Below are 26,847 nucleotides of genomic sequence, written 5' to 3' on the forward strand. Positions count from 1 at the left end.
GCTAGTAAGCAGCTATTACTCAATCTCCTACCAGTATTACACAAAACTATACTTGCGAAATACTTCAGATGAATATGCTGTAATTATATGAAATATAAAAACATGTATAGGGCAAAATGTTTTTGTAACTCTAAACACACATACCTGTGGAGATGTGGTTTTAGTGAACTATTTTAAAAATTGAATCAATGCTTTAAAAGCTTCTATGCATAACCTTAAAACTATGTGCTGGAAGAAGAGTGGACACATGGACATACATTTTATATACTATGCATACACACATATACACACACACCCGCACACACACACACAGAGACTGTGACCAAAAGCTCATCCTGTACACAGCTACTTTGTGTCTGTTGGCAGAATCAGGCTCCTGAGCTGGAATAACCAGCTTCGTACAACTTTTTTAGCACAGCCAACTGTAGCTATGCCACTGTTGCTCCAATATCACCTCCCCTTTAACTTGCCAGTGTTTCCTTCTCTCTCACTGATGACAGTTTTTTCTATTTTGGCGGTAGCCAGTATCCATGAGTATCATCACCTGTTAAGAGCAACTCAGTTCCATCATGTTATCTATGATATGGTATCAATGGCTGAAAAGTGATTTCTGATATTCCTTGCTTACACTGAGGAAGTATTTTCAAGCTTAACTAAGAGTCCTAAAGAATAAAGCAGACTAGAGGCACAATCACAAAACTAAGACTATCTCTATACAGAGAAATAGGTGTTCTCGTCCAAAATTTAGATTCTCAAAATTCCTGCTGAGATTTTGCAGCAGGAAATGATGATATTAAGCAACGGCACTTAGAAAGTACTGTATCCAAGGCCTTTTGGGATCCACCCTAAGGAGTCTGACTCATTAAGCATCTTCATGTTTAGCAGACAGGCGTCTGTACAAAGGAGATGCTGGGGACAAGAGGAAAGTGAGTAGGTCTCTCATCCTTGCTACAGCATCTATTATAAAACTAGTGTGATACTTGCTGCATGAGGGAACTGCAAGACAGGCCTTCCCTCTGTAAACTATTAGGTGTATGTCATTATCTCTACATCCCAATAAATTAACTTGTAGAATAAGTAATTAAAGCAGAGAAATTTCATCATGAGTAACTTCAGAAAACCCAGGGGACAGATCACTACTGTACGAAAGTATGGCTCAGGTCAATCAAGTGAAAGGAGAGATCAGAAACTGAGTTGCTTTGGTGTTTCATGGGTCCTTCAACTACTGAGCAGTTATAAAGATGGAAGGGCCATAGCATATCCACTTTTTCAACAAAGGATTGATGTCAGGTAAGATTTGTAAAATCCAAAATGAAGACAGGAATTTTACTGCACCCAAGGTGGAAAAAACCCATGTCCAAGTGTTCATTTACAAACTAGTAACTTAGAATCCTTCTTGTTATGCCATTTTTGTGGCTCCTACTTCCCTTCATATGTTATACAGACACTCTACCAATCATGTTTGGAGGTTACGATCTCTACTAGTCTTTTGGGTACAGAACTCAGGTGCTGTAACCAACCAATACAGAAATATCTATTTTGTGGAGCTGCTCATGAAGATACTAGAAATGACTGTGTTGAAATGAACTGTGACTTAAGAATGTCACTGAACCCGCCCTACAAAACCTCTTTCATATACACTCTTTCAAGACTCAGTGCTTCTTAGAAGCATGCTCCCTGGCTCTCTTCTCCCTTCACCCCTGCCTGGATGGGGTGGACAAAAGATGATAACTACAGGACAACATGAACCACACACCCTGAGGGGTCACTAGCTGGGGATACTCACAGGCATTTACAAAAATACTTCAGCTTTGAAGGCAACAGTCCCAGCAGTGAAGACTTACTACACAAAAGATGCAGAGTCAAACCCTTCCACACAAGCCTACAGATGTATTACTAACATTTATATGTCACGAAAACACAATCTTCACAACTTTATCCTTACAATTATACTTTTTAACTGTCTTTCTAAGCTGCATGGAAGAGACACATTTTAAAAAAAAATTCTACAACTGGCATCAGAATCTTTAACATACTAAAAAGAATTGAGCCAAAGATGATATCACGAAGTCCCTTATGCTTAAGGGAAAATGTTAAATCAATTAGCAGCTGCCAGAATAAAGAAGCAACAATTTGATGTATAAGTTCCTTACAAAAATAACAAACTTTCCATGTTCTTCTCAAAGTGGTTATATTATGCAACAAGAGAACTGCACCATATTCTCAGCTCTTTAATGTTTCAAAAGCCTTATTAGCATACACATAGAAATTATAATCAAAGGATAGTACTCACTAACCAGAACTTTGAAGAGTTTATAAACATACATGTACAGACTATGCCTTAGAGGGTTAATGTACTATTTTGAACTCAAGTATTGCAATAGGAGTTAGCTTTGGCACAGAATGTTCACACCCTCTGTAATAAATTCTTTTAACATACTCCATATTTCTTCCCATGTGAATGAATGTCCTTGGAAGAATTATCTACTAGATAAAAGCTGAAGATGAAATCTAAGTCTAGACTTATTTAAAGGGGGTAGACACTGATCTTATAATCTATGACAGTGGCTGATTAATGAGCTGCTCATGATTGCTGCAGGCCTCTCCAAACTGCAGGAGCAAATGATATTATAGGACTGGGAGGAATGTGCTATCTGGATGCCACACCTTTGTTGAAACTTAAGAACTCACTTTGACTCCTACTACATTTATTCTAGCCTTGAACTACCACATGTACAGATATATGGTAACACACATGCACACCCTCACTACTTGCCTGCTAGTTCTACAGAAGAATTTCTGTGCTACAGAACACATGGTAAGTATGCCCACTTGCAGCAGTCATGGTATGTGCTGTGCGGGGTCCACTGTTTTGCTTGTTGTGCTCTTGCACAAACAAATTCAAAACTTCCTGAAGCAGAATAGTAGTATGACATCCTGAGGTATTGATCTGGTCTTGCCTGACAGTCTGGATAATTTTATTTACATGTACACACACATATATGCACGCATACATACATATGCATGCATATGACATGCCAGTATACACACACATATATTATAAAGCATAATGAACACATTGTGTAAACACAGCACATTCTGCATAACTACAGAAACTTCTATTCAACTCTGTTCCAAGCTTGAAATGGAACATGATTTAGATCTATAATAAAAAAGGTATATTACCTAATCCTTAGTGATAACACAGTAATTTCAGATTTACATATTTCAAAGATCTTTCGGGAAAATTTTTTAAACTCTACTAACATCGTTTATAAAATAACAATGTTCTTAAAGTGAAAACAACCCATACAAATTTTTAGAAGTGTTCCCTGCACATTCATGTCCAAGACTTGGAGGAAGAAAAAGCCAACAGAAAAAAAAAAAAGGACAAACAGAAAAAAAAGTCATTGTAATCCCACAAAGTAGACAACAGAAACTGTATTACCTTTAGCTGAAAACAACTCATCTTTTGGCTTATTTGCTTGCAATTTTTCTTTTTCTCATTTCTGGAGATAGATCTCTTTCTAAAAGTGTGCAGAAAAAGAACATCTTAACCACATCACCATGAACTTTATCACACCTTGAGTACACAGACTGCATCAGCCTCAGCAGACACTGAAGCCCTACAGCTTTTCAGCAGTGTCATTAGGTTCAAGAACATTCCACAAATGAGACATGAAAGGACATCTTATTCAATGTACACCACTCAAATGAACAATTAGTTTTTAAGTACATTTTTAAAAATTGCAAATAAATCCCCTCTATAATCTCAGCAGACACCCTTTCAGCAATTTTCTTGCACGAAAAAGGAGTAAGTAGACTATGCAGTGATAAATTAAGATTTCAGTTACTCTTTTCACTTCTCATCTATCAGTTGGGTTTGGTATGTGAAGTGGCACTAGTGCCAAAATGCCGTACTTTACTCCCTAAGTCTCCCAAAACCAAATTCCAAGTAGCATGATATTCTGCCCTCTCATGTGGTGATCACTTCAGCAACTGTGACTATGATTAAATGCATTAAAGAGCAATGACTAAGTAGAATATGAAGCAGCTGAGAATGATACATCCTGATGTTTACTATTCTAAATGCAGCTGGTTAAAAGCAGTTCTAGAAAAGCATTGATATGAATCTTGGTGTAGGACTATGACTACTTTCACACAGACTGACAGAATTTCAACAATAACTGGGCACCAACAACAACTGCAAATGTCATAAAAAGGTCCAATAGAAGACATCTCCAAGAGCACTTAATTGTATCATTACATAACCTTGGAATAAATAAAACACCTTTTTTTCACTACAGGTGAGCTACTCAAAAGCATTGAACTGACCAGAGCCATGCAGAAAAGCATGAAAACTTCATCCAAAAATTTAGTAAAATTACTAAGAATGTGAGTTACTTCAGTAATCTTGAAAATACAAACAGTTTACTAGATTAACGGCTAAAATTATATGTTATATAAAGTCACACATTACTTTCTGCATGAAACCCTCCAGGCAATTTAGTAAGTTGAACATACAAATGCTGAGAAGTTATCAGCTGAAGGTAATGAACCCACCTGTGTTATAACTTTTCAATATCCAACTCAGTGAAGTGAAGAAAAGTTCACTATCCACTTGAGCTCAGCAGCAACAGGAGGAAAAGCTGCTTATGTGTAGGGACTATGAGACAGCCATTCAGAAAACCAGTGGAGGCCAGGGCTCACGCATCCATGAGGTATTGTGGAGAAAAGCTTGGCTTCACCAGGAACTGAAAGAGTTGTGCCTAAATGCTTGAAGGAGGATTTGCCAGATTATACCTTTCGTAAAGAAAAGTCAGCCTCTACATGAACATTTCTGTTACAAGTAACCCTCTTGTGGAAACAGAGTTCTAAACTGCTATTTATTATGAGCACTGCAGCCATCATAACACGTCACTTAATAAACAAGACAGTAAGTGATTACCACATTTTTTGCTAAAATATTGTTTTTCCAGAACTACTTCAACATCACTCCAAAGTACCTTTAAAAATTGTCCTACTGATACTCACTTCATAATAATATTCAAACTGTTGACTTCAAAGAAGGAACTCAAGTTGCTATGACACTATCTCCTCCTGAGAAAAGGAATGCAGAGACCACTGTGACAGCAAAATTATTTTCTGTGATCAAAACTACTAGTTAAAGGCATGAATCTACACAGTCATATGCCACAGTATTTAAAGTTATTAGATGTTTTTAAAACGACATCCACAGAAACTATTTAATCACTGCTTGGTAGAAAAAGAAGCAGCTCAATAACCAGACTGTATATCAAAGTTATGCAACGGAAACTCATCAGCATACACTTAATATTTTTTTTTTCCTATTAACATAATTATTTCCTAGTCAGTAAAAATGAAAATGACATGTTAGCATTTCAAAAACACGAGAAAATGACCCTCTAGGCTTTATATGACTATCAAAACAAGTACCAGTACTTTATTTGCAAATTATTGTGCAAGAAATGATCGACTCAGCAAGTTTACCAGTCAACAAAGTGTGAGCTCTACCAGTTATAATCAATTTACATGTAATGATATGTCTAAATATGAATTTAAATGAGTTCTTGTCATTTCATGTTGATGAGCTGCTTTATCATCATAGAGATGGACAGTGACCATAGCTAATGTTGCAGAAACAGCAAAGCATGCACAAGTTTCATGAGCCAATGGTAACCCAGTATGAATAAATTTGTTTTCGTATAAAAAGACAGCCTTGGACTGCTAAGCCATGTTTATTTTCCAGTCAAATTAACAAAAATTCTTTCTATGAGTTATTTCCAGGCATTTGCTGTATATTCTGTGTCCACTGCAAATACACAGTATGAATCACAAGTTTTCTTACCTTGTAACCTAGCGCATTTCTCTTTCAATGTATGAAAAGAACTCTGAGGCCACCACAAAATAAAGAACCTTTCAATATCATCCCAGTTGTATATAAACATACATTGATAAAACTTGCAAAAGGAATATTCTGGAGATTAAGATAATTCTAGGTTCTATTACAGCACATTAGACATATCCCTGAACAACCATCTTTAATACAATCATCAAAAATTTAAAATAACTGGGGCAAGTGAAATAAAGTTCCTTCACAGCCGGCAGTGCTGATCAGATGAGATGTTAGAAAATGCAAGACAATGGCAGTTTTAACATACAAGAACGTATAATTAAAGGCTGGCCTCAAAAATGTCTTCATTTAATAGAATTAAATTAATATAATGGCAACAACTTTATCAAAAGGACACCATTAAGTGCTAAAGTGAATTTAATTTTGCTTAGAATAGTGTAAGACAAACAAAGCTTAACATTTTCTAAATGATAATCCTTTTCATTTCCCCTAGCTTTATTAGTAATATAGATATTCCAGTAGAATACTCAAGTATAATTTTTAGTGATATACAGAATCATTTTAATGCATATTTGGTACAATTTCTTATTTTTGGTGTTCAGTAGTTGCTTTTGTTTTGATAAAATGATACAGCAGATTTATGTTTAACATCACAGATACATTTTGTCTATGTAAAGAATTTACAGAGCTTTTTCAATTGTGGAATGGTATGTTTCATACATGTGAAATTTTAAAAATGCTGCATGAACCTGTGACTTTGCCAATACACAGATCAACCATCAGAAACTGTAATGAGCATGAGCTGACACACATTCCTATCTCGGCTTCGTACAGGTATGGACACATTCAAAATGTTGTAACATCTGTATGATTTGCTGTTACTTTGGTGATTGTGATATTCCAGGTGCGGATGGAAAGTGCACCTTAATGGTCCTCATAGAAGTACTTTTATCCCCCTGTATTTTAAAGGCATCAGATTCTTTTATTCTCCCTTGTAGCGAGGAGGTCTCTTCTCCTTAAATGCAAGAAGGCCTTCAATTCTATCTTTTGTTGGAATAGTCTGCAATGAGCAGAGGAACAAGTCATTACTGACACCAAAAAACAATACCAAGGAAAATATTTGCATACAAATCCTAGTTCTCCAATGCATCCAGGATGCATCAGAAAAATTAAAACTATCTAGTCAGATACAGGAATGTATCACACACTTCAAGGGGATGACATAAGGTTGATAAACAATTTGGGTGGAGAAAGAGTACCTTTTCTCCAAACAGATGAGTGCAAGAAATTCTCTAGGGTTTGTTTTTGAGGGTGGGGGGATTGCATGGTCTGAGTTTCTTGGGGTTTTTTTGGTTGGGTTCATTTCGGATTTTTGGGAGGGAAGAAGGTTATTAATCTGATTACCAAATGTCCTAAATAACCATATAATGCTGATGCTCCTATTTCCATCATAAAAAACTTGTCTCAAAGTCCACGAACATACAATTTCAGACACATCATTCCCATGTTTCACGGGCAAAGAGGTTTGTCTCAATTTTTTATTGGTTAGCACATATGCTGTTAGTGGCCTATGTCAGCTGAGTGTCCTTTGTGTTATTTCATGTTAAACCAAAACAAAGCAAAAGCAAGGCAGTCCTTGGACTGGCATGGTAGTGTATGACTGGCTAGGGGTATGGCTGGTACTGCTTCACTACCTTCACCATAACAGTACTGGTAGGGGACATGTTACTGTCCTGAACTACACCGCCCTCCTTAAACTCCTCACAAAATCAGACCAAGCAGATGGAAGGTTTAAATAAAACACCAAAAAGTTTGCAGAAGAAACCACAGAGCCATTTTGAGATGAATTTCCGCATGTTTCATAACAGGTACCAACAAAACCTGTTTTCTGTGTTTTTTCCATGTAATCATATTTACATACCTGAGCATAACAAGCTTCTTCAATTGCTAAACCTGTTACTAAGTCGACCTGGGGAAAAGAATACAATGTTTTTTAAAAGATTTTTAAAAAATTTATTATATATTATTTCCTCACAGCTAACAGAAATACTGTGTTTGTATATGCCACACACTAAAATACTTCTGCAAAGTTCTTCTACACTACTTTAACATAGAAATGCTACACTGACGTGGTGAGAGTGGTTAGTATTTCTGTAACAGAATCCTGATTTGGTAATACAGCTAGCATGCAATATACTCAAAAAATGTCTGCTCTTTACTACAAGTCATCTGGTTAGGGAAAAACCATCAGCTATCTGCACATTTATAATAATTTCATTTACTACAGGGGAAAAGATGAACTGCATGATTATTTAAAATTTTTTCTGAAACAATGTATCTTCAAAATGTCATATAAGAACAGTATGAACAAACTCAGCTTTAAAAGGATTTAAAATAGAAGAAAAAAAAAAAAGCCAGTATCTATCCTACATCATCATCTATTTTTAACACATTTAGTTTCTTTGTGAGCCGCTCTGAACAGTTGAAAAGGCTGATTTTTGCCCTCACTATCTCTTCATCTGTCTTAAGCACCATATGGTGCAGGATTCACTAGCTCTCCACTTGACCACTGGAAGGACTATGGCTATGCACCACAAGCAGTTTTCAAACGGAGATAAGCTATAGGATAGGTTATCAAGGGAAGCCATGAAATCTGTGCCATGCAAGTTTTGTAACAACAGCTTGGATGACCATTTGGCTTGGTCGGTTTTGATACAATACATCTTGTCTTGGGCCTCAAGACTGAACTAGAAATGAGCATTCAGAATCCATCTAATCCTATCATTCCTAATCCTATAAACACCTTTCAATCCTGGTAGCCAGATAACATAGCCCGTAGGTACCTTGGGTATTGAACTAAATCTTGAATTCCACCATTACTTGCTGTGGAGACCTAACAAACATACTCTTCATGCAATGGCATCTGAGTTTGGTTCTCAGGCCACCACTTACTGGCGTTATGCTTTGCTGAACTCAAATATATCACTAGTGGCTTTTGTGACTTTTAAGAAAAAAAGGACAAATTAATCTTCTTGGATTCAGATGCTACACGTGGTGTGATCCCCTATTTCTTGCACCAGATTGAGCTACCAGGTGGACTGGTGCAGAGCCTAACTTTAAGTATGAACAACTTGATGAACTCAGTCTTAGGATCTGTACACCTACAGTAAAACACATGTCCAGATGGGATTTTAAATGAGCTTTAGAGCTAGGTCAATAGTGTACAAAATGGAGTGGCAATTAGAATTAAACATGAAATCAAGCTCCAGGCACAATTTTAACACTAACCATTATTAAATTATTAAAAATAAATAATATGCCCTTCAGCTTTTAACTTTATTAGTTACTAAACACTGAGAGCTTGACAGACTTGACAGAGTATGACTTTGATCATTTTTCCCACCTGAGATTTGAAACACGATTTGTTCATAGTAGTTTCTGTTTACTTTCTACTTAATTAGCAGAGTGCACTTCTGAGGTTACTAAGCCTTTTTACAGAAATCAGCATCTCAGGAGTCTGAGATATAAAAAATTTACATTTCATTCTCATTCTTTAGAAAGTTTTCACCAAATAGACTTCGAAAGACTATGGCAAGCTAAAAAAAGTTCTAGAAAAATACTTTTACCACAGTACAACTGCTGCCAACCTGACTTCTGGCCTACTCTCATGGAAAGTACAGATCCTTACCTCCATTCCCTGATTGATAGCTAGTTTTGCAACTCTCATTGCTACGGGTCCCTAAAATGAGAGAAAAAGTTTATTCATATAGCATCAAAACCTGCAAGATTTGTACTTGAGGAGTCTGCACACCAACATTCTTATATTTGGACCATCTAGACTTTGGATTTTCACTAAATTTATAGTATATAAGTCAGATAGTAGACATTTACATCCAAACTGATAGTTTGAATATTGAGAAAAAATAAAAGTATACTATTTCCAAAAGAACCTAATTAATGTATTTGGTTTATGTTTCAAAGGTGCGGAGTGCGACCACATTTGTTACGCTTTATCAATTTCCTTCAAAACAAGGCTCAGAATGGCCACCTTAAGATACATCATTATAGGTCTTTTCAAGGTCAATCCTATGTCCCTACTATCACACAATGAAGACACGTGAAAATATGTGATCATGAAATAAAATTAATCGAGGCAAGCTTCAAACCTACAGTACACTATTGCAAAGCCTGCACTGGTTAAGTGATGACACTGTCCTGGGAGTGACTGAGATCCCCAGTGAGCAGAGGGATTTCCACATTCGCTTCCAATGTGCTGCAGAACAGCAAGACATCTTTGGGAATCATCTCAGTCCTGTGCCTATCCATCAGCATCAGCTTCTGGATGCTCAGGCCTGCTGATTTGGGAAAAGCCAAATGCTTATGAGGCAGTTCCAATAAGAAATTGTAACCATAAATCAACCTTCCAGAACCACTGTATGTTAAAATTTTTACTGTACTTTTCATTTTTGTCTTTCAATAACCACCATTAAATACCATACCTAAGATATAACATTTTACATTTCCAATGAAAAATTTTAGCTGTTACACTTGTGATCCAATAAAGTGGTTCACTAATTATTTTATTTTTCTGCTTCTTATGGATTTTCTACCTAGGACCTTTTGCTTCTCTTCTGAGGTGTTCAACAGCAACAAAGTAATCCATTACAATAACTGCTATACTAAAAAATAAAACCTGTATGCTATTTTTTTTTCTTGTTTAAAAGTTGAAAGCCAGAACACAAAATGAAAACACCGACCAGATCATGGCAAGATGAAGATTGATGGAAGTTTCTTCTTCACTATGAAATAATTAACACATAACACCATTCAATACAAGAGAGAAAACTTCTGATCGCTTGCCACATAACTAGCATGGCTTTTTGATAAATAATTTTGTGACAGTTCTCTTTAATAAAGCTGTTTCTTTTTCAGTCTTCTTATTTGGTAAAAACTAAAAACCAAAATCAAAGTTAAATTTGTTATACCTGAGGTAAGAATTCTTTCGCCAAAGCCAGTGCTCTTCTGTATGCAGCATCCCCTGCTTCATTCTGTTCTACCACATGGCTAATCAATCCTATTGATTTTGCTTCCTCACCATCTACAGTGCGTGCAGAGAAGATTAGTTCTTTTGCCAATGACACTCCAATTGTGCGAGGTAATCTTTGTGTCCCACCTAGAGTTTGTAAAAAGGGAAAATGCAACTATTAGTTTCCCATGTGTCTATACCACAAATGTAGATGCCTTGTTCATTTCAAGTGCTTTCCTTTTAAATTCCATAAACAATTACATAAACATACAGAAATTCAACTAGTACAAAGGCATTATTAAATACCTTCTTCAGTTTTTCAGACTACATCTAAATTGAAGTCAATTGCCCTGTTTCTTAGAAAGACATGTAAATAACTGAAAAGAGGTACTATTAATAGAGATTCTGTTCTATTACAGAGAAGTTACCTTACTCATATCAGCCAAAAGCCAAACAAAAACTACTTGACAGTAATTAACATATCCAAACCCTCTGCTTCTTTTCAACACTATATATTTTTATGATATAAGTCACCACCTTCAAAGAACTATACTTAGAATATATACCTTAACAAGACTGTAGTCCATTCTAATACTTGCACCTCAGGGACCATATTTATATGTAAACTAAACTAAAACCACTACTAGACAAGGTCTCTAAGAAGCCATGGTTGTGTCTTGTCTTACTCCTGCATTATTGTTGCAACCTTAAAGCACAATTACAAAAGCTAGGGAAGAACAACGGCAGGTTCAGATCAGCAGAGAAAGGCATTTAACTTTATAACAGTTAGCTGTCCTTAGCACATTAAAAACTTCTTTGACTTATCAGCATTTTCAGAAGGTCAGTAAGTGGTAACTACATTAACCAGACAAGAAGATTGCTTAGCTGGACTAACAATTAACTTTTGAGAACTAATAAACAACGAGAATGTAGGAATAATCATTATCAAAATGGAAGAGGTAGATTCAAATCACAGAAGCACATGTTTATGAATTAAAACAGTGGAAATGGCCTTTATCCAGGAGAAAGGTTTTGAAAATCACAAGGTCTACCATTTTAATATGGATCTGAAACAAATACTCAATTTATACAAACAGTCTGAAAGCAAAAATTTCTTTCCAAATAGTTATTTCTGCAAGAGCATGTTAATATATTCAAATATAAATAAATATATATTTTATATATATTCATATAAAAATACATGTATATATGCAAGAGGAATATTTATAGGAGTTGTTCATAACACTGTGCAAATGTGTGCCCAACTAACAAAATATATTCATTTCTACTAAATAATGGTGGATTAAGCCACCAGTATTTTATTCAAGCCATTCAGTTCTCTTACTGATGTTTCCTGAAAATACTTCCAATACATTTCTGAGATAAATAAACTGACGGCAAACAAACTAAAAGCTTTTGTGATATAATGATTCAGCTTTCAACTACTCTTTTTTTCCAAACCACAAGCCTCAGTACTACTATATTCCTTTCCAAAAAGCCAGATCTGCCTTTAAACGCCTTATATAATACAAAATTGCAGAAGGTTTTTTTCTGCCTTATGCCTTTCCAGAATATTAGAAGATGATGATCTATAACAAAAACAGATATATTTTCCAGGCAAAAACTGGAAGAATGAAAGAAATTATTATAACAATTCAAATAAAATTTGTAGAACAAAAACATTAGTAAAAACAAATAATGTGATGTTCTCTATGATCCTACAATGCTTGAGAGGATTTTAGCAAGACTGTCCTAATGGTCAAGGGCAACAGGCAACAGAAAGAGGAATTCCTATTCAGTACATTCTGCTAATTCTGCTAATTTTCTAAAGCTAAACCAGTGATGGTGCTAGGGGTAAAATTTTGCTAACAGCACAATTTAGAGACATTTTTCTGAAAGGGGCAAGGAATGCTCATACACTAAAGTAACCCCACACCATAACCCAAAAAACAGTACAAACCCTGAAGTATAAGCCTTCCCTTCAGCCTTGGCTTGCCTCACTAGTGACATTCATGGAGAATGACTAAAGCTGTATCTATCAAATTTATACCAGACCTACATGCCAGAAAAAAGTGAGCTGTGTTTTCAAGAAACTCACCGCTTCTGATACTGAGCTGTGCCACCACCACAAACATACATTTATTGCATTTTTTATTTAAATATTGAACATCTTTTAATTTCTCACCCAAATAACCTGTCACACTAATCAACATCTATTCTTACACACATTTTATGCACACATTGCAACATAAAAAATGTCTACCTTACTCTCCTTAGGAATATTTTAGTCACAAATTATTCCTTTCACCACAGCCATGGAATCTAGAAAAGCATCCAGTCTGGCTTTTGATTAAAGAAACCTATTTGTCTAAATCGTAAGATCTAAAACCATACAAGGCTGAATTTACTGACTCTTCATCTTCTGCTTCTTTCTTGCACTTAATTCCTAGTATTTTTCTTTACTTAATTATCTGCCCCTTCCTTTACTGTTTTATCTCTTCTATTACTGCTTTACCAGGAAATGCTGAAAACAAAGTTTCATTGAGCAACAATATTTCATAACTTTGACCAAACAATGGATATGTTTAAGCATGAAATAGTGTTTATAGATTAAAAAAACCTGTTCTTGCCAGTGTCTTACACAATAATGATTAAAGAGCAAAAAAAAGCAGACTATAGTTGTTTGGCTGCCTCCTACACTGAAAAGCCATTAAGCAGAGAAGCATACTCTTTGATTAATATTTACAGAACAGAAGCCAACAGTTCCCTGCATTGATTATATATATTCAGTAGTAGGGGTAAGATATATGCACACACAAAAGCTGTAAGACCAAATTAATCAAACGCAAACAACACACTAAAATACATCCAACACACCAAAGTTGCATCCATTTATGAAGAAAAGATGGAGTACACTGCAGATAGATGCTCTGTTTTGGTAATACACAAAGAACACATAATATCTGCCAAATATAATCAGAAATAAAGTAAGTAACACCCGGTCTTCAAAGACGTTACTTAAACTAAGGCATTTCATCTAAATTTAGTGCAGAATTTGATGGGAGAATAGTTGTTTCATCTTCACAAATTTAATGACGTTATTTCAAGGACTAGTGATCTGGTATTACTCATTGTGTTGATAAAAGTATTTAACACACAGTTGCAATGGTAATGTGTTCTTACCTGAAATGGTATATACTCAATGTCGTAATACTTGTAAATAGCATTTTTAGATGACACTAATTAATATTTAAAGTTTGTTTACAGTGAAAAGACAGTTAACAAAAGATTGCTAATTTCTGGTACAAAAACTGTTAAACAGTATTTTTTACAATTTAACAAATAGTTGATTTTGCATGAATATTTATTTACTGTCAGTAATTCATCAATTACAAAATATGTACACAACTGGTTTGAATTAAGGGAATTACGTGATAAATGCCCAAGAGTATATCCAACAAGATGAAGCAACGAGCTTACTGGAAATAGATTCATCATTCTGGCAGAGAATATCTACAGTCAGTAGTTTCTCATAGCTGACAGCACTGTCAAAACATATTGGAAAAAATCGTGTTCTGACAAAAAAAATCCAAACTTTAATTCAGTAATAATCCTGTTTATTAAGTCAAGTAAAAACCAGTCTTCCTATCCTATCCTATCCTATCCTATCCTATCCTATCCTATCCTATCCTATCCTATCCTATCCTATCCTATCCTATCCTATCCTATCCTATCCTATCCTATCCTATCCTATCCTATCCTATCCTACCCTACCCTACCCTACCCTACCCTACCCTACCCTACCCTACCCTACCCTATCCTATCCTACCCTACCCTACCCTAACCTACCCTACCCTACCCTATCCCATCCCATCCCACCCTACTCTACCCTACCCTACCCTACCCTACCCTACCCTACCCTACCCTACCCTACCCTACCCTTGGTTCTCAGTAGATTAATTTAACCAACAGGTTTCTAGCTTTCTTCTTTTAAAGAGTACTGTGCACGTCTTACATTTTATTAATAATTAGTGGTGAAACCAAAGCCTGTCATCCACAAACCTTCTAATTATTCAAGTAAAATGTATGCTTGTGATTTTTTTGCAGGAAACTCTAAGTATATTTTTCACTCTTCCATTGAAACTCATAAAAATATGGAGTGCAGAAAGCTGCTGTTCGTAATAATGAATCTTCAACAACATGTTCATGAAAAAACTAATATGGATAAAATGATTATTTTAGTATAACATTTTTCAGTCATGTTATGCTGTATTTTAAAAGTCTCTGTAACAAACATAGCTTCCACTTTTAAAGTACCTGCCATCTGTTGCTAAGTTAAGCAATTTTCAAAATATAAAACATGCTAAATGTCTAAACACTCTACCTAGATAATACTTAACACCAATTTTCCAAGAGACTATTTCCAAGATTAGGCCTTGATTCTGAGAAGTTGTACGTGTTTTAGTTAACTTAAATCCAGATATAAATCTTTATGGGCTCAGGCTTCCCCAATTTTGTCTCAGAAGAAACATGAAGAGTACTTGCCCAGCACAAACCAGAGAGCTGACTAACAACCAAAACCAGCTTAGACTGGGAAAGACACCAATACAGATGCAAAAAGAAGACGGTGAAAATGTGATGGAGAAGATAAGAAACAAAACATTATCTCTGCAAGAGGAAAAAAAAGCACTGAGATGACAAAGAGCGGGCGGTAGGTAAGGCCACTCTTACATAGCCACGTAAGTTATTGTTTGGAAAAAGACTGGAGATCTGAGGAAAGCCTGAGACAGTGGCCTGAGGTTGCCCCAGGGTCTGTAATGACTGAGAAAAGAAGTTTTTTGAGCAAGATTTCATATTAGGTTGCCCAAAGTGCTCATAGAAGTCTGGCTTGTCAGTCAAGCCAAAGAAAGCCCCACAGGCACACCAGACACAATTTCCCTAGCTGAGGTCCAAGAGGCAGGACGACTTGCTATCTGTGCCAGCCTGGCGGTGGCAAACCCCATCTCCAAAACAGCCCACTTAATTTGCAAATCAGTCCTTAACTTTCACAATCCGTTCTATTCATCTGCATCTGTGGATTGGTTTATTTAAAAATCTCTCTTGAAAACGCCTATACCAAACCGCCATGCGTGGGTGGCTTGAAGGTGACAGCTTGAATCAGAAGAATATAGTACTTGGCTTGAAGATGTACGAATGCTTAAGATGCATGAGAGGAAGTGTAAATACACTTTAAGAATTCACTAGCAGTTAAATAATTACAGCTTTTGTACTGAAAGATGAAATGGCCATGTAATTTAGAAAAACTAATTTATTTTCAAAATAAGTAATTGTCTTGTAGATTGAGAAAATAGAAGATGGTTTCCTAGCAGATGGCTGCATATGTGAAATGGATGAGACCAAAGAAATGCATCTGGAACCCAAAGTTTATAAAATGGACTCCACTTCAAAAGGGATTCTGCACCTGGTGTAAGGAGCTCACTCCACATTTCACTCACAAACACGGTACAAACAACTCCACTGTCAGACAAAATACTGTTTGAGAAGCACAGATCTGCATTACCCCCCCATGGACTCCCAGGACTTGCGGTATTACTAATGCCACTGACAATATGTCTTATTTGGTTTTAAACTGAAATTATTTGCGGAAAAAACCCCAGAAGTGCCAACAACTGTAATCTACTTATTAACTTCTACTTAAGTGTTCACAAGTGCAACTAGCATGAGCACACAGATATTCAGTAAAACCATGCGCCTTCCTATTACTCCATATAGGAACTTGGTATTTTATTTGAGGATGCATTAAGTCACCTTAAATGAAATTCAGAAGTAGATACAGATTAAAACACAAGTCTTCTTGCTGCAGATAGATATTAATGGCCCACAAGAAGGCATTTTCCAGTTTCAAAATTACACCCACACATTTATGAAATCATTACTCAGCTGTAACAACAGGTAGGAGGTTTAGACCAGTACTGCACTGTATGATCATACTTCACAAATCATGTGGGATTTATGTGTAATATTGAGTGAGAACTTTTATTTAACTTATATTTTAAATAAATAATTTTACTAGTCCATATTCTTAAATTTTTCATTTGACTATGACAGCTAAACTTCATTTAATGTGAAAATCAAGACAAGAAAAAAACAGACACAAGAAAAACTTTTGTCACTACCTAGAGCAAGTGAAAGAAAAAAAATAATTACCATGGTAGTATCCTATTTTTACTTATATTTTTAATGAGATCACAGTCTGAAATTGGGTCAATTACTACAGTTTTCAGTGGACAGAATTGAAATGACGAAACAACAAGCAAAGCAAAAAACTGACTAATATATCTGAAGTCTTCACTGCTTAAAAGCAAGTGACTTGAATGTTTTCCTCACTTCAGTGCTCTCCTTATGGAAATCTACCCTTTTATCCTTCCACACAGCAAAGAAATCTGCTAAACCTCCCAAACCAATTCCTCTTCCTTAACCCTATTCTTTCTCCTATCCTCACTACTATCAAATTAATCTGCTTTCAACTCCTCCAGAGTAATGGGGTTTTAAGAATTTATGTCTGAAATTATTCATCCCTGAAATTCTGTGACTTGAGCAGCACTAAAGAAAGGACAATTGGTGGCTAATATGATGGGAGCTCAGGGAAAATGGCAAACCCAACAAGACAGCAGGAAGACACAATCTCACCTAGCTCAGCTACCAAATCCCGAGAAGGCAGAGCACTCTCTCTACTGAAAAATAAATGCAAAATGAACTTGTACATACAAAGCACATTTTTCATCTGAAGTAAAATGTCCTCCCAGCCAAGGAAGCATACACTGCAGCTACACTGTACCTAGCCTAGTACTTAGGCTATAAAATAATGTCTACAACCATTTGTGGGGCAGTAAAAGGGCCAAACCCTTCAATGTTGGCATGCATTAATATAATAATATGCAAAGCAAAAAGGAAACCCTTCCATAAATTGGAACTTAAGATACATTGGTATAAACATTTCTGTATAAAGCCAGTTCCTGTGCAACAGTAGACCTACCCCAATAAGCACAAACTGGTATCTTAACACTTTATTGTCTGGGACTACTCAGACATTTTTCCTTAACTACAGCTCTTGCATCACCTTCTTGCCATTTTTTCATTCCCGAAAAAAAGCCCAGAAATCAATATGTGAGAGGAAAACAACAAAGAAAGAGACTAAATAAGTGATTATTCCCAGTCTTCAGCTGTCAGACAGTTAAAACAGTAAGGAAATGAAGTACATTAAGAAAACATCTTTTATGCTCCTCTTGCCTGCTGCTGTGACATAGCAATACAGGACAGAAATCACTGTTTTCAGCATGCAATGCAATATGGCTGTATGCAATGGCAAGTCTTTCCCCATAGATGGAGAAACTAGTGCTAATTATATTCTTCTGTCACCTAATCAGGCACATACGAGTTGGATTTCATGGACCTTTAAAGTTTAAAGGGTCAAAGAAATTAGACACTAATTTTGTTTTCCTTACATCCTACATCCAGATTCCAGGAAGAAAGACATTAGGAGCTATATCCACATGAGGTAATGAAGAAATGAGCCCACATCAATAGGAAGAGCTAGAAGAGCTGCCATGCATCTGTGGGGCCCTGCACTGTACTTATTAAAAAAATTACAAATATATTTTAATTAACATAAGTCATTAAGAATACTTTGTATAACAAATGCTAAGGTTCAACGAGATAGGAAGCACCACTCACTTCTCACTAGCTGGCCTCATCCTGCTCTTCAGGCATGACTATTCTGAAGTGACCAGAACCTACTGCTGAACACTTTGTGCTTCTACTTGTGGCTACAGCCCGGGCGCTGCTCCTACTTTCTGGATCTCTTAGGGCACTCTTACATGCAGATCCTTTGACTCTTCTCTGGCAGCAGTCCATCTGCTTGACTAAAGATTCAGTGCTAGTGCTCTCCCAAATCCTCAGCAGGTTAGGAACACTTTACTGAAGCCTGGAGACATCAAAAGCTCTATTACTGCCTAAGTCCTTCAGAGAACACATGGCATTTGAGCAAGAAACCAAAAAAAAAAAAATCTTTAAATAAAGGACACTTTACTCTTGAAATCTGAAAAGAATAATGGAATCTTTAAGAAAAAATGCTGAATGACAAGCCTTGTAAGAGTCCATTTGCCTGCAAGGCCAGAAATTTGATGAGCAAGCATGAACCCACATCACCTTCTTGGCCTCAGTCTCTTTTCTCTTTCTTTCTCAGATAAAATCATATTTTTTAACAGACTTACTACTTCTGTTTCATCTTAAGCCTGGGATGTGTTTCACCCTAGTTACTGCCAGCCTTCTTCCCTATCCAGACTCTGTTGTAACATTTATTCTTCTTGGAAGTAGACCACTGAAACAGCTCAGAAATAGAATGCATTTATCACACCTCCATTTTTAATCCTAGTCAAACAGGGTTGTATCTTACCATGCACATGTAATTGAAGGTCACACAGAGAGCTGTAGGTGTTCTGTGGAGATATCTGGTGGAATACCAAAAGCAAGATAAGCTTGCAATGTGTTAGCATGGCCCTTATGCCTTTTTATGTTACAAAACACAAATATGATTTGAGACAGTCTACTTTGCTATCTCAGTCTCTCTCATCTGTTTCCTTGTCATACATCTCTATTTCCTTAGGTGTTCTTAAGATTCTAAAACAACATTTCTGGTGAAACAAAAAAAAAAATTAATCTGAAACAAAACATTTTAGTTTTACACCTTGATTTTGGTTGACAATTAAGTTCAGCCATTGAACTGAATCCTCAGAATTTTAACAGTCCTACTTACACCTGAAAAAGTCTTATTAAAGTAAATTTATCCCTCCCTTCTAGCCTGTGCTTGTACTCAAGCCACGTACTATTTCACAGCAGTGAGAACCTGTGTGAAAGAAAACTCTGGTTGTTTGAACAGATAAAAATAAAATATAACCAATAAAAATTAGGCCATTAATGCAACAGTGATCTTACATGGTACTCACACTGAATGTATGGAGGGAGTATCCTTGAACAGAAGCAATTTTAGTTGTTTTGCACAGATAACTCCCCAGCGTTGGTAATAAGAACATCCTCTCCTTACTGGTTCAGAACAGAACAGAGGGTCAGGTGCAGCTGTGAGCTCAGGCTGCTGGGTTTGAGTCCCACAGATAGCCTCACCCTCCTTATTTGACTAAACACAGTCATGATCCCTTACAATACTCTGCCTGAGGTCATTGTAGCTCTCTAAATATGAGAGCAGTGGTGGTTTCCTGCAAACATGCTGAATGGGAAAGAAACAACTACTTCCCCATCAAAAATTAAGAAATGTTTTCTGCCAATATAAACTAACTACAGCTGATGCTCAAGGTACACATAAAGGAAGGGAAGGCATGGGGAGAAAGACATTTTTAAAGAAAAAAAACTGGGCAATTGAGCGTAGGGAGTAAGCCTGCAACTGCAGGGAATTAGAACAAATTATTGTAATTGGAAGCAAAGTTCCAAGTGACCCTGTGTAAAGCGCCTAAACTCCTTCTTTTTTTTGCAAGATCATCACTGTATTTCCCAGAAACTGGGCAAATAAGGACTTCCTTCAGATTGATTTTCCAGAAATGTCTAGAAAAAACTCTTAGGACCATCCAAATCTCTGTGGCCAATAAGTATGTTTCATCATTCTGCATAATCACAAAGCCAAGGAGCTATGAGGACCTCATAGGGCCCAGGATAGGAGGAAAATTTCACTCTATTCAAATGAACTAAGAAACTCCTTCTGTCAGGTACTCTTGATATTAGTGTATTGAACTAAAAGGTCAAAATTAACTTCCTTCATCCTTTTAGTTCGGATAAATCAAGTTTCAGCGCAGTCATTCATATTTCTTGATGCTCATATGCAACATAATGTCAAAATATGCATCAGGGTAGGCTTCTGAGAAACTAAATTCTTAAAATTAAAATAAAATTCCTAATTCTTCATATCTATGTCAAGTTCATTGCACTCTGTTCCAGTTTGCTTTACAGTTTCACAAAACTGTCAGAGCAAGAATTAGCTTAGAATTAGTCAAGAGAAAACTTAGATTAATTCAGTCATCTGATTAACACTGGCTTCCCAGATCTCACTTTCTTATTAAAATATAAAGAACATTAATATAGAGTTGTTAGCATAAAGTTACAATAGATTAACAGCTTTTGCTTTCATGATGAAAAATGGAGGTAAAGAAGGAAGAACAGAAATCCACTATTTCTAGAATTCACAGATTTGCAATAGTTGGCTCAAACAAATCTCCAGAGCCAGAAAGGTTCTGTGAAATAATTAAGGAAACAGTACTCCATAAATCATTTTGTTCAGCTTGCTTTGTGGTGAACTAACTTGTGCAGCTGTTCTTCTGAGGCAGACTACACAATTGCCATTTCATTTGTTGAATTTTCTGGATGCTGAAGAAAAATGCCAGACATAGAGTAAATTCGTTATGAGTTTGGAAACTATTTTTCTTTCTCATATAATACAGTCATAAATGAATATGAAATGGAAATAATTAGATTCTGTACTCCTATTCAGTAATGACAGATCTCCAAATAAGTAAACTACTCAATTAAAAACAAAGTTACACGATTCATACTGATACAAAAGATATATTCTTCATTTCCTTCAAATTTAACATTGACCATAGGTACACCAAATTTAGTGTTTTGTCTTACATTGGCCTGGTACATTGATGTGACTTACTTCACAATCATCAGCCTTGCGGCAGCTGAAAATGGGGCCAAAACAAAGTAGAAAGCTGTGCTTCAAAATCAGAGATGTCAGATATTTCATTCTATCTTTACATTATTCCTAACTGAGAAATCAGGAGATGGTTTAGTTGTGTTTTCCAAGTATTCTTCTGTGTTCTGTAACGTCATGATGGCAATCATACAATATAATTCAAATATTTCTGAACAATTGCATTTTATATGTTACAGGATAAATGATGCATAACTGTATTTTGTAGGAGTATCCTAAATTCAGTTACTGTACCTCTGAAACAAATACATTTGATTATCTTTTAAGCTTTATCAGGTGGTTTTGTTTATTCTTTTTAGTAGAAACAAAAGATTATCACGTTTGATTTTCTGTTTGTCAAAACCCTTAAGTAATTTATTATTTCTGAAAAACAAGAGTTTGGCCTAATATTTTCTACCTTCTACGCCTAAAAACTCTTGAGTAGTAATACTTCTTATACACAGAAAATGTCCACTTGTAATATCCATAAATGAGTGGTTAGGAGGGTTGCTACTTTAATGTATTTATTGAAACAAAAAAGCACTAAAAACTTGTATGCACTAACAAAAGCTTGCTTCCTACCCATTCCCCCCCCCCCCCTTAGTAACAGCTCATACTCTTACAGATCCCTACATGTAAAGAAGTGGGTTTCTTTTGACTGAACATTAAAATTTTCAAATTCAAACCAAACTGTTCTAGCAGTATAAAACAGCTTTAATATTTTCAGTTTGCTCTATATATACATATCTGTGAACAAGGGAAGTGAGATACATCAGAATCTGTTTTGCAACCTCTGCGGTCACTACTAATTCAAGTCCACTAACCACCATGCAACAGGTTAAATTGGCTTTTCTAACAGCAGAGGGGAGAAACCTAAGATGATAGAAACAGCAGATGTGGAAGTTTTAAATTTACAAATCTGATTACACCTGTTACAATTTACAAACTACACAGGAAAATACATCAGTGTATCACAAATGGACTAACGTGAGTTTATTTAGAAAAAGTAGATATTAACATTTTTGTTGATCACTTAACATTTTGTCTAAAAAGTCAGGACAATTAGGAGAGGAAGGAAGCTATTGTTTGCTTGATTTTCACCTTATTGACAAAACAAAGCTATTTATACTCCTTCACTCCACAGAAGTTTTGGAAAAAGCAAACCTTTTATCATCACCACTACCCAGTTTCCTCACAGATATACTACTGAAATCTATTTTCATAACATTCCTGTAAGATGAAGCATTATCCCCTTCATGTACTTTTATATGGAGAAATGAATAATTGTGTCCCCAGACCAGGCTAAAAATTGTAAAGGAAACAGGGAATGATGTTAATTTTACATGAGCAGGAAATAAAATATACAAAATACTGAGAATTGGATGATCAAAGAAGAACCATATATTTTATGAAAGAGAGGGTTAGTGAAAAAATGCGTCATGTTTCATAATGCTTATGTACGAAGGAGATAATTTCAGTCAAAAGGCATTATAGTGACAGTCAAACTTGTTACATTTTCGCTGATAATCAGTAGAAAAATGTGAATTCATCAGTAAGCGGAGTATTCCAACATACTTGTTTTCATTGAGCAGAACCCAGGCAGGTTTCCTCTCAAAGCAGCTCTGCTTCCTATCAGTTATTGTGTGTAACTAAGTTCACCAGACTTTTCACTCTGAGGAAGCTTAGCCAAGACGACTGTCCAGTCCCACACTGAAGGATTGGCAAGAGAACAGTTCTGCAGTGGAATGACCAAGCTAAATATGTTATGTTTAAGAAAAAAGAAGTACTAGGCTACCTGGACAGTTGGCTAAAGTATACCAAGCTCTGGCCAAAGTGAATGCCCAAGGCCATTAGCCAAAGGAAAAAGCTGGCCAAGAAGCCTGGCAGCTCTTCAAGGTTCTTCCAGTTGAGGCCCCAGAATCAATGGCTGCTACATCAGCAGCTCTAAGGCCCCATTTAAGACAATTCTCAGGATTTAGATGTGGTCTGGAAAATCTATGTATGAGGTAGAAAGGTTGCATAAATAGCTAGCCAAAAGTCTAGAAACGCACAGACTTCTTACAATTAATCTCTTACCCTTTTATTTCATTTGCTTCTTACTAATTCCTGCCTTAGCTTTACATGTCAAAAAATTTCCTACTCTCTTCTGTCATACCAGCTATCATTCTTAGGCACTTCAGTTGTCTTTATCATTCACCACAAAATGAAACAGGTTCAGTGCATTACACACAGCTTTGTTTCCCTCCTGGAATTATTGTCCATTTTGTCTCTCCAATCTGATTTCATTATGAGATTAAGTTTCCCTTCTAAGCTTAGCAGGTTAAAGTTGAAGGTTAATAACTTTCCTGAGTTCTGCAGATTTGTAAGAAACGGGCTGAGGCAGCATTTCACACCCTACTGCTCAAACTCTGGAAGTGAGTATGAAACCTGTATATGGGGATCAGGTAACAGTAAGAGTCTGCACAAGAGTAGATGTTAATTATCTCTGGCAGGAGGAGAAATAGCTAAATGCTACTTGGTTCAATTTTCTAGTACCCCCTGCAGGTTAATACAAAGGAGTAGCATTTGGCTTCAAAGTGAATGGCATATATATCCTGCCTAATTAAAATGAAAATAAGACCAAAGGTCTTTTATGTTGTTATTAATATTTAATAAAATATTTCTAGGCTTCTGTGTGAAGGGAATACCAAAGGGAGTTCTGACTGTATTTCACCCATCTCCTCAATTTCAGGAAATGATAGTATCTTCTGCACAATACCATAGTACCTACTATTATTGTTGGGATTATATTTAATAGTCTTCCTTGGTTTCAGTTTCCTCACATACATACCAAGTTATCCGGACTACTCACACTCCTCTGGTCAGGGAGATAAAATTGAGGGTTCATTTATTTTAGCTACTTCAAGTGCAAACAAATCTTCCTAAGATAAATTCAGGATTCAAAAATACAAAACTTTGTGAATTCTCTGAATTACGGTGTTATATTTTTCATTTTTTATTGCATTGTCTAACAATCTTGCACTTTATATTATTGTGCAATCAGCTTTCATTTCCCACCCATATTAATCTCCTTTGTATGAAACAATAGGGTAAGCAGATTATTACAGGTCTTATTTTTCTTAAATCAAGTGCTAAAAAAGTTCAAATCCATCTAAAAGCTAACATTTAATAAAAAATTCTCAGCAATATGATACATTTATATTACTATTTCAGGCAGTGCCAGTAGTATCACCTTTATTATTATCATATAAAATTTTCCAATATAAAATGTTGTTTTTATTTGAGCATAACCTCTCAAGTTTTTAAATAGCTCTTCCCCTTAAAAGTATTATAAACAGCCCAGCAATCAGTTCATGTTGCTAGGCTGGTCATAGGTTGTTGTTTTCTTAATTCCGTCAAAAAAGTTCAGCTATACCCAAGAATGAAAGTCATGGGAAAATGTGACTTGCTCAAAAAAGAAAGGAGAAAAGAAAAAGAAAGGAGAAGAGAAGGGAGTGGAATGGGGGGATGAACAAGAAAGCCTTGTTTTGAGTCACTCTTAACATTTTTACTTTGGAATACCGAGTTAAATTTGGCTTGACATTGGTAGCAGTGTCATTTGCAAATGACACAACATATTTGGGGAAGTTTCAGTCTTCAAAAAATTCTCATTATGAACTGCACCAGTATTTATGCCTATGAAATGAAAGAATATACAAAATAAAGCATGAAGAGCTGGATTAAAACTTTACAAGATATATTGAATACTTTTATGCAAAATTGCATCTAAGTAGCTAATTTTTTGGTGCTTCAATTTTCAACCACTTTCTGCCAAAATATATTTTACATATATCTGTATAATCTTCAAGGCACTGCCTCTGTTCCTGTTTTTTCAGGATCTGTATATAAGGAACTATATAAGGTATATAGTTGAGGAACCATATAAGGCATATTATTTTCAGCTGCAAAGGTCCTGGATTTCTCTGCTACTAAAGAGAACAGTAAAATTTTCCAACAGCAACATCAAATGCCATGTAGAGCACAGTACATACTGCAGTTAGGACTGCTGATGACAAAAGAGTAATATACTTTGCAGGATGACTGTATGGGAGCATTTTAAAATATTAGACTGATTTATATTGAAGTAAGGAAATTCAAAATTAATTAAACAAAGCAAGTTAAGTACATTCTAACAGAATCATTTGTGTTCACCCCAAAATCAACACAGCTTAAATAATAAATTTTGAAGCGACCCCCCTCTTTCAGCATACATAAGCCTTTAAAAAACACTAGCTCCATTCCAAAGTCTGTAAGGAACTGTGTTTTAGCAGACACAATCATCTCAGAATGTTCCCATCCAAAGGTTTTTGATGTACCGTTTGTCCATTTGGACGCCCTGTGCCCTGTCCTTTTTCCCATTTGCTTGCTGACTTATCGGCCCCAGTCCCCTCCTCAGTGTTACGGCTCTTTAACAGGCTTTTCTCTTCCTTACCTACTGGTTCCTTAAAACTTTATCCTTTAAGTTCCAGGATCACCTACTTTCCCCACCCCAAAAAAAAAATATAACTCCTCCCGAATTCCCATTTCTTCCCCAATTTTGCTTCCTGTTGAAGTACAGTTTCCTGCTAAAAAAGTCCTGAGCTGCCTCTTCCTTCCATACAGTCCCCTTGAGCTGTGAACCTCTGCTGGGCTGCTCTGCATCCATCCATATGCTGTAATATGGTGGGCATTGCAAAAGGGTGACCAAGAGCACAGGAAAAAGCCTGAGATTTCTGCCCTGGAGCCTGACTTCAGCCTCTCAATACAAGGAAAGTACTGCTCAGGCCTGAACAGAAACAAATAAATGTCATTGGGACGCAGCAGATAAATCAATAAATAGTATGTGAAGACTCAATTTTTTTGCTTCAGTCTTCAGTGGCAGCCTCTCCTCCCACATCTCTTAAGTAGACAGACCATAAGACAGGGACTGGGGGGCCAAAGTTCCTCCACTGTAAGAGATCAGGTTCATGACCACCTGAGGAACCTGAACATACGTATGTCTGTGGGACCTTATGAGATGCATTACAGAGTCCTGAGGCAATTGGCTGATGAGACCCTGAGATGAGATCAGTTGGTCAGAGTCTGGTGCTATTAACACCAAGATTGTGGGTTCAATGCTCATATGGGCCATTCGCTTAAGAACTGGTCTTGATGATGCTCGCGGGTCCC

At 36.2% G+C, this 26,847-nt stretch overlaps 1 protein-coding gene across 2 annotated transcripts in view; it reads right to left on the bottom strand.

Annotated features, from left to right (window-relative positions):
- Positions 1-4,872: 4,872 nt before the first annotated feature.
- Positions 4,873-26,847, bottom strand: part of AUH (AU RNA binding methylglutaconyl-CoA hydratase) — a 118,745-nt gene continuing 96,770 nt past the window's right edge. For both annotated transcript variants that reach the window (XM_069001742.1, XM_069001741.1), the window contains 4 exons: positions 10,861-11,048; positions 9,564-9,614; positions 7,797-7,844; positions 4,873-6,935 (listed from right to left, as the gene is read on the bottom strand). In XM_069001742.1, coding sequence (XP_068857843.1) covers positions 6,858-6,935; positions 7,797-7,844; positions 9,564-9,614; positions 10,861-11,048 — 365 coding nt within the window. In that variant the 3' untranslated portion in view covers positions 4,873-6,857. The remainder of the gene's footprint in view (positions 6,936-7,796; positions 7,845-9,563; positions 9,615-10,860; positions 11,049-26,847) is intronic.

This window comes from Aphelocoma coerulescens, assembly GCF_041296385.1.
Source record: "Aphelocoma coerulescens isolate FSJ_1873_10779 chromosome Z unlocalized genomic scaffold, UR_Acoe_1.0 ChrZ, whole genome shotgun sequence".
Lineage (NCBI taxonomy): Eukaryota > Metazoa > Chordata > Aves > Passeriformes > Corvidae > Aphelocoma > Aphelocoma coerulescens.